Source organism: Typopeltis vanoorti, chromosome 3 (assembly GCF_054136105.1).
Source record: "Typopeltis vanoorti isolate ZY-2024b chromosome 3, IOZ_Tvanoo_1.0, whole genome shotgun sequence".
NCBI lineage: Eukaryota > Metazoa > Arthropoda > Arachnida > Uropygi > Thelyphonidae > Typopeltis > Typopeltis vanoorti.
The window spans coordinates 54,227,282-54,243,836 of record NC_143551.1 but is presented as its reverse complement, the minus strand read 5'-3'; the positions used below and the strand labels follow the sequence as shown (position 1 = coordinate 54,243,836).

At 32.9% G+C, this 16,555-nt stretch overlaps 1 protein-coding gene across 1 annotated transcript in view; it reads left to right on the top strand.

Annotated features, from left to right (window-relative positions):
* The window catches only part of LOC150108160 (uncharacterized), a 56,798-nt gene extending 44,432 nt beyond the window's left edge, over window positions 1-12,366 (top strand). The window contains exon 4 of the mRNA XM_090415621.1: window positions 11,641-12,366. Within this exon, the coding sequence (XP_090271747.1) occupies window positions 11,641-11,810 (170 nt within the window). The 3' untranslated portion in view covers window positions 11,811-12,366. The remainder of the gene's footprint in view (window positions 1-11,640) is intronic.
* Window positions 12,367-16,555: the final 4,189 nt, after the last annotated feature.

The following is a 16,555-nucleotide window of genomic DNA, read 5'->3' as shown; positions in this document are numbered from 1 at the left end:
AGATCCTGTTTGTGATTTTCCTAGTCATCCATTTTTCTTGAAATCATTTTCTTTCATTCATGCAATCTGCCATTGCTATTAAAATATTTTTCTTCAGTTAGCAACCATGCATTGCAAACCTCTCTTTCTTCAAATTCTTTCATCCACTGTGCTGCTCCAAACTGGTTTCTAAGTCTATTATAGTTGCATGCTTTATTATTCCACTTAAATTCTTTCTTCCTTGATACTTCTACAGGCCTATTCATCCTCCAAGTCAGGATTGCATGGTCACTCTCATCAACTTGGTGGGAAAGTGTGACTGAGATGTCAAAATCTGATGCTATGGCCAAGTCCTAATGCTTTATCCTCGTGTTCTCTCCATCACATGTTGCCTAAGACATTTAGCCCTCAGGAAGTCCAGTAATTCAGTTCTCTTATCTTTTACTGTTTCCTCTACCCAATTTGCATCGCTATAGTAAAAGCCTCCCATAATGATCACCATTTGTATTTTCTTGTCTGTAGCAGCATCCCATAAATAGCCTGTTCTATCCACTTCGACCTTACACCATGTACTTGCAAAGCCATTAGTGTCATTTTCTCTCTCTGATTCTCAACTGTGAGAGGGCACAATTCATCTTACCATAAATAAAACCCTACCAACACATTTACCCATACTATCCTGCTGAAATATGCTAAATTTCTATGTGAGGACATCTTCCTCTGTCAAAGAAGCTGTTTCACTGATACCAACAATCTTCAGAGAGATTAAGTAAGTGCTACAATCAACCATGCATGTCTTTGAATTGATTCACCAAGAAGACACTTAAAACTGACTGTCCACTAATTCACCACTCTCCAAGCAAAAAATAATAATAAAATAAAATAGTCCTCATGCCCTTGCTAGCCATGCTCTTATTCAGCTTCCAGGGATGAACCCTTTTCCCAATTTATGCAGAAAAATTTCCTGTGTGAGAATCATATAAAACCATTTGATTAACTTTTCTCTATCATGTTTCAACCTGTCTATGCATTTCTTCTATAATCCATTCATTTGATAAAATTATGGAGACTGTTACTGTGCTAAGAATAACAACTTTAATTTCCCAATGTTTCATATTAACGTCATCTGAAGCATTCATGCACACACACAAGTTACGTTACAATTCAAACAGTATGCTAAAGTAACGCTAATTTAGTCAACTGTTATTATACTGGTCTGTCCTCTAGTGTGGAAAAAAAAAATATATATATATATATATATATCAAAGCTACATTCTCTTTCATGTGGCCAGAGAACAAATGCATGATACCTTTAATGATACAGCAATAGTGTTAACCAAATTAGTATTTAAAATGAGTGTTGTGATTTGTTATTTGCGTATTATGGCTAAAATCCTAGTATACTACAGTCCTACTTATTATATGAGGTATGCTCAAATATGTACCATCCATATTCTTGAGATTTTTAGGCTGTTGTTATTGTTGCAATTAGGGTGGTTGATTAGAATTTCAAAGGTTTGGTTGTAATGTATGAAACAGGTGCCTTTTTGGTCAGTTCTATGTAGAGCATCCAGGACATGATCAGAGAGGCCAGATGTTCCAATATTATTAAAGGATAACCATCCCATATACAGGAAAATTGGCCATGAGAACACACACACAAAATAAAAACTTGGTGATAGTGGGTGGTAGTAGTGTAGTTGGAGGATTAAGTAGGAGGTGGTGGGGTGGTGTGCTCTCACAGTGAGTTTTTGGACTCCTTGGAGGTGTCACGTAATAATAACTAGGGTAAATTTGGCCTTTCTGATCATGTCCTGGATACTCTATATAGGATTGACTGGAAAGCCACCTGTTCCTTACATCACACTAAAACCTGGTATAAGCAAAAATTTAAGAAGCCCGTGAAATTCCAATACCACCCTAATCTCAGCAATTAACAGTGGTCCAAAAATCTCAAGAATATGGCATATATTTGATCCACATAATCTTTTGTTCTAACAGGTCATGATAATTAGGATTGTATTACTCCATGATCTTAGTCATGATAATTAGGATTGTATTACTCCGTGATCTTAGCCATAAATATGATAATAACAAATCGTACCACTTATTTAAAGTACTGATTAGGCCACCACTATTGCTGTAACATTAAAGGTTAATATGAGTTTGATCTCTGACCATATAAATCAAAATATAGCTGTGATGTAGGTTTTATTTTTTTTTCCACACTAGAGTAAAAAAGTAACACTAATTTGGTCGGCAACAGTTGACCAAATTAGTGTTATTTTGGCATACTGTTTGAACTGTAATGTAACTTGTTTTGTTGTGTGTACACTCAATTGATGATGTTGATATGAAGGTTTGAAACTTTGGGGAAATTAAAGTTATTATTCTAAAGTAGTTTTTATTTATTTAGCATATAGGGAAAAATACAAGAAATGAATGGTAGTAGTGTATAATTTTATCAAAGTAAATGCTGGTCACCATACTGTATAACATTAAAAGAAAGGATTCTGTAATCCATATATTTTCACTCTCATAAAGAGCATTCACAGACCTCACCATTTTGGTCATAGCTTCTAGATTTCCTCTACCTCTTTATCATCTCCCCAGAAATCTGTGTGACTAGATCTGTGCACAGTAATTTAGATGTAGCCATGTCAAAACCTTATAAAGAGATACAATCTCCTTATCTGTTTTTTTTCTGTGTTTTTCAATAATCAGGTAATCCTGTGAGCCATTGCACCTCTGCAATATGCCTCCTGCACCTTAACTCCATATCTACCAGCAGCCCCCAAATCTCTATCCTGATTAATTTTTTGCAGTTCAGTTTCATCAGTACATTAAGTACGATTGGTCTTGTTTTCATCCCGAACTGCTAAACCTTACACTTTCCACTTTAAACAGACAGCTATTCTCCTTTGACCATACTGTCAATCTATTATCCTGCAAGATCTCTACATAACCTTTATTTTAAGTATTGCTTTATCCAGTTTGACATCATCAGCAAACAACTGAATATTTCCCCTTCAGATCATTTCCTATATCATTAAAATACAAATTAAATAGCAACAGCCTGAGTGAAGAGTCCTGTGGCACACTATTAGAAGACTATGAGAGGAAATCAGATGAGAGGGCTGAAGGAAATCTTAAAGTACTTTACTATGTACTAAATAAAAAGGACAATTATGGAAAAATAATTGAATGCGCTGTTAGGAAGATATTAGCAGCAGAAGAGTAGATTGAATTATTAGGCAGTCACTTTACAACTTTTGTCAACTAGGTGCAGAGAATCCAATGACTGATGTGGTAGAAACCAATCCGAAAATAAAGGTAAATTAACTAATGATGATGCTCTGTTAAAAGAAAATGAGAGAAAATTGTTTGTTCCTATGACCAAGTTGTTTATAAGTCTCATTACTGTTAATATTTCAAAAGAGCAAACAGAAGATTTGGTAATTCCATTAGATAATTCCATGAAGGCACCTAACAAATTATAGCTCAGTTAATGTCTTGTGAGTGGTTTTTAAGGTATTGAAAAAGTTGGTTAAGGCCTGAATTCAAGATACAGGAGGTTAGCAATATGATACTCTGGGGATGGGGAACAATTTTGTGGAGAGTCCTGTCTTCATAATTTACTTACCGTTACTTTCTGTGGTAAGGTAACGTTTGAGTTGGAAGAGGGAAATGGCTGCAATCATGATATTGTTGACTTTGTGAAGGCATTTGACAGGATGCTGTGTATAAATTATGTAGATTTAAGTAAAAGGGGATAGATATGAAGCCGATGATATGGATAAGAGGATAGCTGATTGATAAATATCAAACAATTACCTTCTTATGAGAACAGAATCTTGAAAAAGGCAGGTTATAAGTGGTATGTTACAGGGCTCTGTGCTTAAGTATGGTGTGAAGGGGAATATCTGATTAATCATATCATACCTAGTCAATTAGAAGGGGAATATTTAGTTATCTTGCTAATGATGCTAAACTGGGAAGGACAATAGCAAATGAAGCTGATTTAAAGATCCTATAGGAGGATTTGAATGGACTGTGACATTGTTTGGTAGAAGATAATAGTTGCTAGTTCACTGCTGCAAAAGGTAAAATTAAGCCTTTTGAACTGAAGAGATTACAAGTTGTGTATTGCATTGTTTGGAGTGGAAGTTCAGATAAAGTATTATAGAAGCGAAGATAAGCAAGTCCTGAAGAGGATTGGAAAGTTGGTGACGAAGATTGTGACAGGACTGTGGAATGCTTGGATGAAAATAGATTGAAGGTTTGTGGGTTATGTACTTTGGTTAATATGTGAGAAAAGAGGGGAAAGAGGTTAATATGTGAGTGAAAAAAAAAACAAGTCAATAAGTTAATATGTGAGTGAAAAAAAAAACAAGTCAATTCGTCAAATATAGGTAGATGTAGAAAAGTTTTTCATTATATAGCAGAAGGGTAAAGAATAAGGGGATTACTCTTGGAAATTGAATAAGAGTATGATTAACAAGCAGTGAGGACTAGATTTTTTTGCTCAAAGAGTAGTGAACAAGTGTAGTTTTCTAGGCGTATAATAAGCATTATGTGAATAACAGTAAATATATGTGTCGAATGAGAGTCCTAAGAATCCATACAGTTGCTGAGATGATAATCATCACTTTATTCTATAGTAAAACATGTTCTTACCATATTAATCATCAAACAGTACATCAGAAAGTTTAGGCCTGCTTTTTTATGAAGGCTATATAGGGATATTCTGTCTCACATACAGATGGCAGAGTTTTAGGCAAACTGGCCAGGAGAACACATGCTATTTACAGGCACAGGACTAACTACCTTACCCTAGAATTATGATTATGAAATCCAAGGACACTTGGATGGTCATGGGCAACTTAAATACCTGTTAGAATCACTGATTGATGATACATAGGAGTAGTTGTTATTTTAAATAAGTTTCATATTGGTTAATAATATAGATTTTAAAGTTCATGTTGTAATTGAAAATGTAGGGAAATAAAGCTTTAAAAATATGTTTTGAATAAAGTTTCTGTATGACAGGAAAAAAAAAGTATAAAAGTTCATTTTTTATAAACAAAAATGAATGTTCATTGGCAAATTTAACTAGAATAAAAAAATAAAGGCTATCAATGAATCAGTTACATCCAGTGTTTCTATTTTTTGTAGTTATCACTTTTACAGAAGTTTAATTGGGGGGGGGGGATCAGAAAACCCATCCCCACCACATGCAATTTTATGCAATTTTTTTCCTTTTCCAGCTTATAAGATCTGTTATTCTCCTTTATCCTTTTCATAGGTGATTATATATCCTCCCATTAATATTAACTCAGTGATGGATTAGGCTTTTGCCTATTGCATCATATATTCCATTGTCTCCTTTGTAGCTAGTATAATTTCTTAAGCATGATAAGTCCATCAACCTATCTTCCTTACCCATGCTTGTAATTGCTGTAGTAACTCCCTTAAAATTAAGAGTGTGTTAACATACAGCCATGATTCAGCTATCTTCATTCAAGTCCAGTTGGCAGTTCTTCAAAGGTAATTTAGTTTAAAGCTTCTTTTTTTTTATCACATGTTAAATATATGAAATTTCCTTGTATAACTGATATTTTTTAATAATTAGGTTTTGTTTAGTTGCTGAAATGCATTCACTTTCTAAGTTATAATTCCTTTCATAATTCACTGTTATTGTATAATTCAGATGTTTTCAACAACTTTCTTGTCTCCAAGATGGTGACAATTTATATATAACATTAACAATTATAAATAACAATTTATAATTGTTAATGTTTTTTCATGCTGCTCTTACATACATATTAACAATAGTTATCATGAAATAAGTGATAAACTTGCAAATAATTTTTGCAAGTTTATCAGGTGGTATTTAGGAGGTCTGAAAAGTTCTCAGCTTCGACCATAGATGGCAAGAGATTTTTTTTTTTCTAAGTTGGTACATCTGTCATAAGCATCCATGTGAAATTGCCAGTCATTCTCTCAAGTAGTTTGTTTTATACAGCTGTCTGAAGCAAAAATATTGTCTGTATTCCTTGAAATGGTTAAAATTGAGTATCATGTGGTTATAAAATTCTTTGTGAAAGAAGGTTTAACGGCAAAAGAAATTCATTCGAAGTTCATAAATATAGGCACTACTCTTCTTCGTTTTCGACAATTAACAAATGGACTGCCGAGTTTAAATGTGACCATACCAGCCTTGAAGATGATCCATGTGAAGGACGTCCAAAAAGTGTAACAACACCTGAAATCATTGATCAAGTGCACGATATGGTATTGGACAACCGGCGAGTCAAAGTGCATGAAATTGCTGAGACTATAAGCATTTCAAAAGAATGTGTAGGATATATTTTACTTGAAGAATTGCATATGAAAAAAGCTTTGCACAAGATGAGTGCCGTGCTTGCTCACAGCAGATCAAAAATGCACTCACATGAAAATTTCTGAATAGTGCTTGAAGCATTTAAAAAAAAAATAAAACTGATTTTGTGTGTCGATTTATTACTATGGATGAGACTTGGATTCACCATTACACACCAGAATCCAAACAGCAGTCAAAACAGTGGACAGAAGCCGGTTGTTCAGTGCCAAACAAGACAAAGTCGATTCCATCAGCAGGAAAGGTCATAGCATCGGTGTTTTGGGATGCTAAAGCCATTTTGTTTATTAATTATCTTGAAGAGGACAAAACAATAACTGGGGAATATTATTCCGATCTTTTATCCAGACTAGATGAAAAAATTCATGAGAAAAGACCCAGTTTGCAGAAGGAAAAAAACCGTCTTTCATCAAGACAGTGCACCTGCCCACAAAGGTGTTTTGGCAATGGGAAAATTAAGGGATCTGCACTATGAATTCTTGGAACATCTGCCCTATTCCCCAGACTTGGCTCTCTCTGACTTCTATCTCTTCCTAAAACTCTTCCTCGCTGGTAATGTTTTCTTCAAATCAAGAGGTGATTGCAGCTGTAGATGGGTATTTTGCAGATCTTGCTGAGAACCACTACAGGGACGCGATAATGGCACTAGAGCATCGATTGCTGGAATAAATGTATTAGTCTTAAGGGATATTATGTTGAAAAATAAAAATAATTTTCAAATTATAAATTCCTGTTTTCATTGTTAGACTGAGAACTTTTCAGACCACCCTCGTATAGCAAATTAGTGGATTGGCGAGTCAATTTTCTATACTTCAGTATATTTCAGGAAAACCTATATATTTCAATACAAAGTTTATTATTCTCATCACACACACATAATATTTATAAATATCCAATTCAAGTATTAATATCATATTTTCTGGTAGTTTTACATTTATGTTTGGCTGATTGTTTTGGTATAGACAAAAATATTTTCCTTATATATACAAATAGTGTAAAATATATTATCAGATAGTTTTTGTAGTTTATAAAAATTTTTAAAATAAGTTAGTTTTTACAATTTTTTTTTTATATGTGTAACCATATTCATGCTGGTTACTGGAAAATTAAATTTGCTTGATACAGTCACTGCAAAATCCAGTGACTGTATTTATGAGGGCTCACAGAACATGGTATATACTTGTTAATGTATTAAAATCATAATTGGACATAATAGATAGCTGCAGACTAAACAAAATGGAATATTTCTTATTTAATTAAAAACAAAACTAACTTTCTAAACAATACATTTTTAAGAAAATACAAATGCAGCACCATTAATCACTTGATAGTATTGTTGACTTATTAGGATATATTATTAAAAAAAAAAAAAATTAAATTTGCTGGGGAATTCTTGGACAAGTGCATCTTTTGCATGACGAGTGGGTTTTGCATAATTTGTCAAGACCATATCTAGGATATGCTAAGCACAGGGCTCCAGAAATCCACTTGCCCACTCGCCATAGGGGAGTTATCAAAGACAAGTGGTGAGTGAATTTTCAGCCTGGTTCTAAATGCATTCAAAGTTATTTTCTTCACATTTTTTTTTTACATTGTAAAACATCTCATTCACTGTCAAGTTATTTTATCATGGACAGTTGTTAACAAATTTAATTAAGGAAGTTTTATTTCCAACTATGATAGCATCTTATGTAATTACGAAGGATTTAATTTATTAAATTAATTTAGGCAGCACCAAAATGACACGTCAGTTATTAAACAAGAATTAGTTGAGGAAATCAAAGACTCCAATAGAGTGAAGCTTCTACAGATATTTCAAATGAGGAGGAACTTGTCCATAATATGAGATAAGTTGATAAAAATCAGAAACTGAAAGAAGCATTTGCAAAAAGCATGGTTCATACATTAGAGAGTGAAACATATAGGTTATTCCTCTCATAAAAGAACTTTGTAATTGGTTAGAGGCATTGGAATAGATGGAGCAGATAACATGCTGGAGAAAAAATAACAGGCTAGTGGCAAAATTAAAAGAGATGTGCCAGATCTTAAATCAACACATTGTATTGCATATAATTTGAAGCTGTTTTAAACTTTATTAAAGAAGTTCCATTTTTCACCGAAATTGAAACAGTAGTAAAAAAAAAAAAAAAGAAAATTACATACCTTTTTACCAGAATTCATCAAAAAGACTGAAAGAATTGGGGAAAAAAAATAGCATCCATGTTACAAACAGAAATTCTAAAGTTCAAGTACCTGCATTCAGTAAGGTTGGTATCTAATAAAGTGGTGCAGTGGCTGCACTTGTTAACTACTACTCTGCAGTGTAGTGCATTTCGAGGAAATAGCATAACATTTGTTGCTGCTGCAGCCAAGAAGTCTTGTTTAAGAAAATGAAGACATACAGTGGTATTTAGATAAATCACGCAGAAAACTATTTTGAATGTTGAACAAAAAAAAAAATAAGGAATGATCTAAAGAAAGATCGGGAAGATTTGAGGAAAGAAGAAATCAAGATTTTCGGTAAATATTTTAGTAAACGTTTTGATAATTTAGAAACAATTTCAGCAAATTTGGGAAATGATTATAATGAGTTCAGAATTGTTAGGAAATATTTAAACATGAGACCTTTTTTTGAAAGAACAATGAATAATAAAAACAGGTTTCCATTTCTCTCAAAATGCTTGAAATTGTAGCTAATATACCTATTTCCTCGAAATGCAGAGTAGTTGTTAATAAGTGCAGTCAAATCTAATAAAATGGAACTTGATGTCATCAATGAATCCCCTCCACCTTGAATGATTTATTGATTTTATATATATATATATATATATATATATATATATATATATATATGAATGATCCCCCTTTCTGCAGGACTTTATTAAAGAAAAGAGCTGGACATATGAAATATGTCCTCCAGTGACATGCTGGAGGACATATGAAACCTCTTATATGAATGAACAGTGAGTGGCAGTGGTGTACATCTTAAACCTACATTGAAAAGAAAAAGGATAAAAGAAATGTGCATGTAATGAAATATATCCATGTAATGTATAGTAAGAATTAAATAACTTATTACTTTGTCAACATAGCATTTAGCTTTCTTAAACATCACTTATAACAATATTTATATAAAGTAGACCGATATCTTGGGCAAGTAAATTTTTTTGTGTGTGTAGTAGATTTAAAAGAAAAAGAGAGAGATAAGCCAAAAAATGTAAATCACATTGTGATGAAAAAACATACATGACCACAAAAGTTCTCCTTTGTTAAGTTGGACAATAACTTTTCCGAGATTAAATTCAAGATGGACAAAAAATCTAGCTATGTTCTTCCCTTTTTTGACACTTCAGGCTGCCAAGAACCAGAGATTTTTGTTTCTCAGCATAGTAGAAACCTGAAGTCACTAGATGCTGCATTCATAAAGACTCTCTTCACCACCCTTTTTAAAAATATAGGATCATCCAAATCTTCATGTGACATTCTGTTCAATTGTTGCATCTCTTCAAAATAAATTGCACTTCATAAAAGACATAAAAGACACTGTGATAAATAATAGATTCAATTCTAGTAGCAAGGCTTATACGTTGGTCAGACATAACTGGTAATTAGTTTACGGAATTAACAATGCATATAAAGTATATTAATTAAAGGTAACTTTAATGAATAACTTCTATATTTCGGCAACGTCACATTGCCATCTTCAGGAACATAAAGATATGGTATATGCACGCAGGCACTAACACAAAGCAAATGAGCGCGTTTGCTTTGTGTTAGTGCCTGCGTGCATATACCATATCTTTATGTTCCTGAAGATGGCAATGTGACGTTGCCGAAATATAGAAGTTATTCATTAAAGTTACCTTTAATTAATGTACTTTATATGCGTTGTTAATTCCGTAAACTAATTACCAATAGATTCAATCCTGAAGTACAGAAGGAGAAAGTATAACACTGTTGACAGCTTTTCTCCTTCTGTCAAATCATTTTCGGAAGTAACACAAGTATCCATTCCTTCTATACGATGTTCCTGTAATCAGGTTACCAGGATCCTCAGGAAATTTGACTTTAAAACTGTCTTCAAGCTAGTAAAAAAAAAAAAAAAAAAAAAAACTCTATTGTTTCATTCGGGTGTTTATTTACCAGTTTGATTCTGTATTCATGTGGATATTATGCATAATTGTTTCTACGGCCCAACAAATAAATCTCATCTTGTCTCCATAAGTCATTATACTAAAACAAAGGGATTCTCTGTAGAGAATCTTGATTAAGCCTGAAAAAGCCTCTTCAACAAAAGTTTTGAAGTACTCAGAAACTATTCCAACCTTAATCAGAATCACTCCTTTAAAAAAAATAATCTCATCTGCTATTTAATTCCTGTTTGCTTTTTTCATTGCATTATTCCTTTGTATTCTAATAGTTATTCATATGACATCAAGTACAGCCAGAATAATTAACTTTTTATCTTGTATGCTTCATTCCATCTGTTTCACATGCAACTAACTAGTTTTTCACTTGTGGAAAAACTAGTTGGCTACATGTGCAGCAGCTGGGGAAGGTGCACTGGGATATCTGAATGAAGTACAGTATACTCATATATTAAGTATTAAACTTAAATTTTAAAATTGTACATATTTATTTCTTCATATTGCATAAGCTATATTTAAAATTTTTTATCAAGCAAATATCTTATATAGATAATTTTTAGAATGTTTTAATTGCCCAAACATGCTTTGGTTGCAGTAATCAATAGAGTATCTGGCTGTTCAATAAACATTTGGTATTTAGCATTCACGTTACAAATGAGTCAGTTGTAGTTGGTCGCATAGTCCATCACTGTGATCAGCTAATTTCATAGTTCACTTGAACAGTTTATAGTTCACTAAATGGGCTATTAAAGTCATATTGTTACAATTCATACAAATTTTTCAGTGTTTGTGCAGTTCTCATTAAGAATTATGATAATTATTATTTGTTTATATTTTTTTCGCAAATATTTTCTGTTCACTGTTTGCGGGTAAATGGATATGGTTATAGCATAAATCCCTAGTTGTGCTGTTTTCGTAGACATTTAAAAGGGTGTGACTTCTAATTTCATGATAAGCTAAGTTATTTACCTTTTTCTTATTATATAGTGTAATTTACATTTTATATTCAATATATAAAATATTTTCAGTGTACATTTATTTGTCCAGAGTATATGTATTCAGTGAATTTTTTATTTTACAATCAGTTATACTGAATTTTTTTTCCCTTCTCAGCATCTACGCCAAAATCTTCTAAGAATCAATCCAAAGAAGAAACATCTGAAAACTTTTTGAAAAGAAAAAGACAAGGAAGAGGATCTGATGATGGTAGTAGTAGCGGTAGTAGTAAAAAGCTTCCTAATGTGGCAACAGGTTCACAGCCAGCCAAAAGAAGAAGAACATGATAAAGCATACTCCTTGTTTCCTCCTCCTCCTACATGATGCTAAAGCAAACGTTTTGTTAATGGAGGCTAATCCTGATTTTAGAAAGGTGAAAACGACTATGACAGTATCCGCTCTTAAAGTAGCATTGTTCTGTCGCTCATTACCATTTCTTCGTGACTGCATTCATTTGGGTTAATACCTAACAAACTGTTTCATTGTCCATGCGAAAACAAGTTTCATTTTATCTGTTATAAATTTTTTTATGCAAATCTCAAATATGATTGTTGCATAGACTTCTTGTTATACCTCCCATTTTCCCACCTGTTCATTCATTAGATCATTGTCACAAATCATTTGATGCAATTGTGCCACAGTATTATGAGAGGGCAATAAAGATGATCATCTATAAAAATGTGTCATCTGTTTTTCTTATTTCATTTGTTTTCTTATTATTCCTATTTTAAAAGGGATATACTGTAATATCACGACATAAGATGGTACTGAATGACTGTTGTTTTGAATGTCTCTTCTTAATCATCATGGCATTCAACTTTGTATTATTCAGAATAGTCTAATATATAAATATCTTTCATGAAATAAAATATTTAAGGATTATATCAACATTTCTATTTTTGACAGTATTTTACTTAATTATAGTATATTTGAGTTTTTTGAATTTTTCTGTTTATATTAATTAGTATTCTTTGTTTTGAAATATTTAAAAATGCATTTGTTTAAAAGTTTTGTAACTAGTTTTTTTATTTATTTATTTATTTTTGTATTTTTTTTTTTTATTAATACTGAAATGCAATTTTTTTGTGAACTTTTATCCTAGAATATAGTAAAAACCATTTTTTTAGGTATTTTACAGACCTGATGTCTGAACATTAAAAAAACCTCAACCTGTAATTAAATTTTTTTTTTTAATGATTGCACTAAGACAAGTGATTTCTGTTATACTCAATATCCAGTGAATCATTCTCTTGTAACAAACCCAAGTAATGTGTAAACTTTTATTCTTAAGTATTTATACAAATTCTCTCTTCCCCCTTTCTTAAGAACTCCAGTGTAAAAGGAGTGACAAAGTAACTTTGTTATGCTCCTTAACGCATCAGTACTATTAGAAAATGTATTTTTTGGCAATAATGTATCCAGGTTGCAGTGGTCTGATTAACAGTTCCATCAGGCATTTTGATTTCCATTGTTTAGCTTGACTAAGAAATTATCTTTTCAAAAAGAGTATCCACATTCCTTTTTAATCCTATCCTTTTAAGAATAGGAATTCTCAAACAGTAGACCACAGTCTGGAACTTTCATTCTTTCCTTCACTTATTCAGTTTCTTTTTTCAAATGCATTTTCTGATTTTGTATAATATCCACACATATTACCAACTATAAACCATATGAATCATTTTACATTTTCATGATCATCAGTGTTCCTCTACTCTGAGGGCTAATGAGAGTAGTTGTCATGTATGAATATAAGATGATTATCAATAAGATTCTTCTAAGGAAGAAGTGGACGAGTTTTTTGAGTCATTAAAATAGGCAACTGACATAAATGGAAAAAGTAGTCCTTGTTGGAGACCTGAACTGCAGAGTAGGAAATGAATTTCACCAGGCATATAGGAACATTTGGGGAAAATTTGGAGAAAAGGGAAAAACTAATAATGATGATAGGTATTTGCTGGACTTCTGCTCAGGACACGGACTAATCATTACTAACACCATGTTTCAACACAAAGATGTGCACAAGTTCATAGGAGAGAAGACACCTGAAATAAGAAAGGCCTCATTGACTACATCATCATTGATAGTGATATCATAAAGCTGGTTCAGGTTACAAGAGTGTACAGAGGATTCGAAATTGGAACTGACCATTACTTAGTACTAAGCAGGATAAAAATGGATATCACATTGAAAAGCATGGTATATATCATCAGGGCCCCTCCAGGCCAAGATTTTTGGTACCCCCCCCCCCCACACACACACACACCTGTCGCTCAGGTTAAGGACAGCACATTGCTCTACAGGGTTTAGGATCAGTTAGTTTAAATTATAACACAAAAACTTAGCCAAATCATTTTTGATGCACAAAATTGCTAGGGGATTATATCGTTCCTAGCTATATCTAATGTACCTAAGAAATTCCCATTATGAACATCTCCAATCTTCGTGTTCTATCCTTGAAATGCTAAACCTCTGGATGATAAAAATAATGTTACATCTACAATCCATTGCAGAAGTGCTCTCTCCACTTATTTGTTTCATATTGAATTTGTAGTTATAAGTCTTTATTGATTCCATGTCCTTTCATGGAATCAATAAAGTCAGAAAAGATGGATAATGGGTTGGAAACGATTGCAAAAAGCTAGTTGTCCTTCTCAGCACATATTCATTCTTATTTTATAAAGTTTCTTTTTGTCTTTTGTTAGTCTCACTTAACTGGCCAACCCAACAAGACCACCAGGCTAGAGCCCTGTCAGCCCTACCCTTGTGGGGGACCATGGTGTATATATATATTATATATAAGAAAGTTTTAAAAAGAATTCAAGTTCAGTAGCTTTTACCAGTAAACTGTAGACTCAATTGTATAAACATTATTGAATTAAAAATGAAACAGTTTGTAAGCAAGAACCAAAGCGGAGTCTCAGTGGCGAACTCTGACAAAAACATTGATCATTCAGCTATGGAAGCATGTGGTGAAGTTGTCTGCAAGGATAGAAAAATAACACCATTGTGAACAAGAAGATAAAGAAGCAGTCTGGGAAAAGAAAGCATACCAAGTGTTTCTAGCAAATAAGTCAACAGATGGCCTAAAAGAATACAGAGAAAAATATAGGCGAGCTAAGCTATGTGTAAAAGTAGCTAAACAAAAGTCATGGGAAGACTTGGTAAGAGTATGGAAAATAAATATCAGAAAGGTGGCAAAATGTTCTGGAGGCTATTGAACAAACTTAGAAATGAAGAAAGAGTACTATAAAAGAAATTAAAGATGACATGAAAACTGAAGATAAGGATCTGGGGGTAATTACTTTGAAAGACTGGTTAAACGAACCATGCAGTGACAGAACTGTACTACAAAATTTTCAAGAGAAATGCAAAGAGGAGTGCATATCAGTATTTGAGGTAGAAAAAACTGTCAAAAACTTGAAATATGGAAAGGCAGCTGGAATAGATATTTGACCAGAAATGCTTAAGTATTGAGATATGAAAGCTTTGCAGTGGCTACACTTCAGAGGGCCTGGACAGAAGGTCACATTCCTAATGATTGAAGTAGAGCTCTCATAGTACCAATCTATAAAAAATAATTTCTTTTTTAAAATGGAATAAAGCTGAATGTGAGAATTACAGAGGAATTTCTCTACTGAGTGTTTCAGGTAAGTATGCAAGCATACTGGAAAAGAGGTTGAGAAAGATTGTGGAAGGTTCAGGCCAAATAGAGGTTTTCGAGATCAGATTTTCACCTTTAAGACAAATAGTTGAGAAATCATGGGAATATAAGGATTTGTAATTAAGTTTTATTGATCTGGAAAAGGCATATAAAGTGCCCAGAGAAAAGCTTTTCGAAACACTACAATTATATGGGGTGAATGGAACATTATACAGAGCAATCCATAGTCTATATTTAAGTTGTCAGTCAGCAGTTAGAATTGAAATAAATACAGGAAGATGGTTTGATATAAAATCACAGGTAAGACAAGGATGCACATTATCTCCACTCTTATTCATCATCTATATAGATGATCACACTATGAAAGAAAGTGGTGGCATTAGACCTGATATTAAAATCGGAGATGTCAAACTTAGCTCTTTGCTTTATGCAAGTGATGTACCCCTAAACACATCTAGTGAAGTCTCCAGGATTCTCTAAATTGAATAACAGATTTCACATTAAAATCAGCAACAAAAAAATCGAAACTATGAAAATAGGTAGGAACATAGGAAACTTCAGTTGCATTCTGAATGGTGATCCTATAGAACAAGTAAAATATTTCAGCTACTTAGCACAGTTTTTAGTAAAGATAATAGGTTAAATCTGAAAATAGACAACAGAATAAGAAAAGCTGGTATGGTGCATAGCCAGCTTTGAAATAAGAGAGAAATTAGCCAAAACTCCAAACTAGCAGTATACAAGATCTTGTTTAAACCAGTTTTAAGTTAGGGGTCAGAGAGTTAGGTTAGAAATAAAGTACTTGATCAGAAACTAGAGACCACAGATATGAGGGTTCTGAGAAAAATTAGTGGAGCGAATCGATGGCATCAATGACAGAATCATATTAAAAATGAAGATATTAGAAAGGAAGGTGACATTCAAGAATGCTAATCTAAGGTGGTTTGGCCACTTAAATTGAATGTGTGAGGAAATGTTACAAAACACATGTTTGATGCGAAGATTGCAGGAAAGAGATTCAAAGGAAGACCAAGGTCTAGGTGGATCGATTCACTAAGAACTGCCTTAGAATAACGAAATGTTAGATATGACAATATAGGAGCGCTTACAATTAATAGACTAATTTGGAGGAAAATTGTGGATAAGAGATTAATAATAATGTAAACTTAATCATGTAGTGCTGTCTTAGTAACCTTAAAGATATATATATATCAGGAAACTGATGATGAGATAGTTACAGTACAAATAGTGACGTGATATCCTGGCATTTCAACAATAATGCTGATACTATAGAACAACTTGATACTGCCAGTGACCTTGCCAACTTTGCACTAAATCCTGATCTTAAATGAAAGGGGATCCTTGACTTGT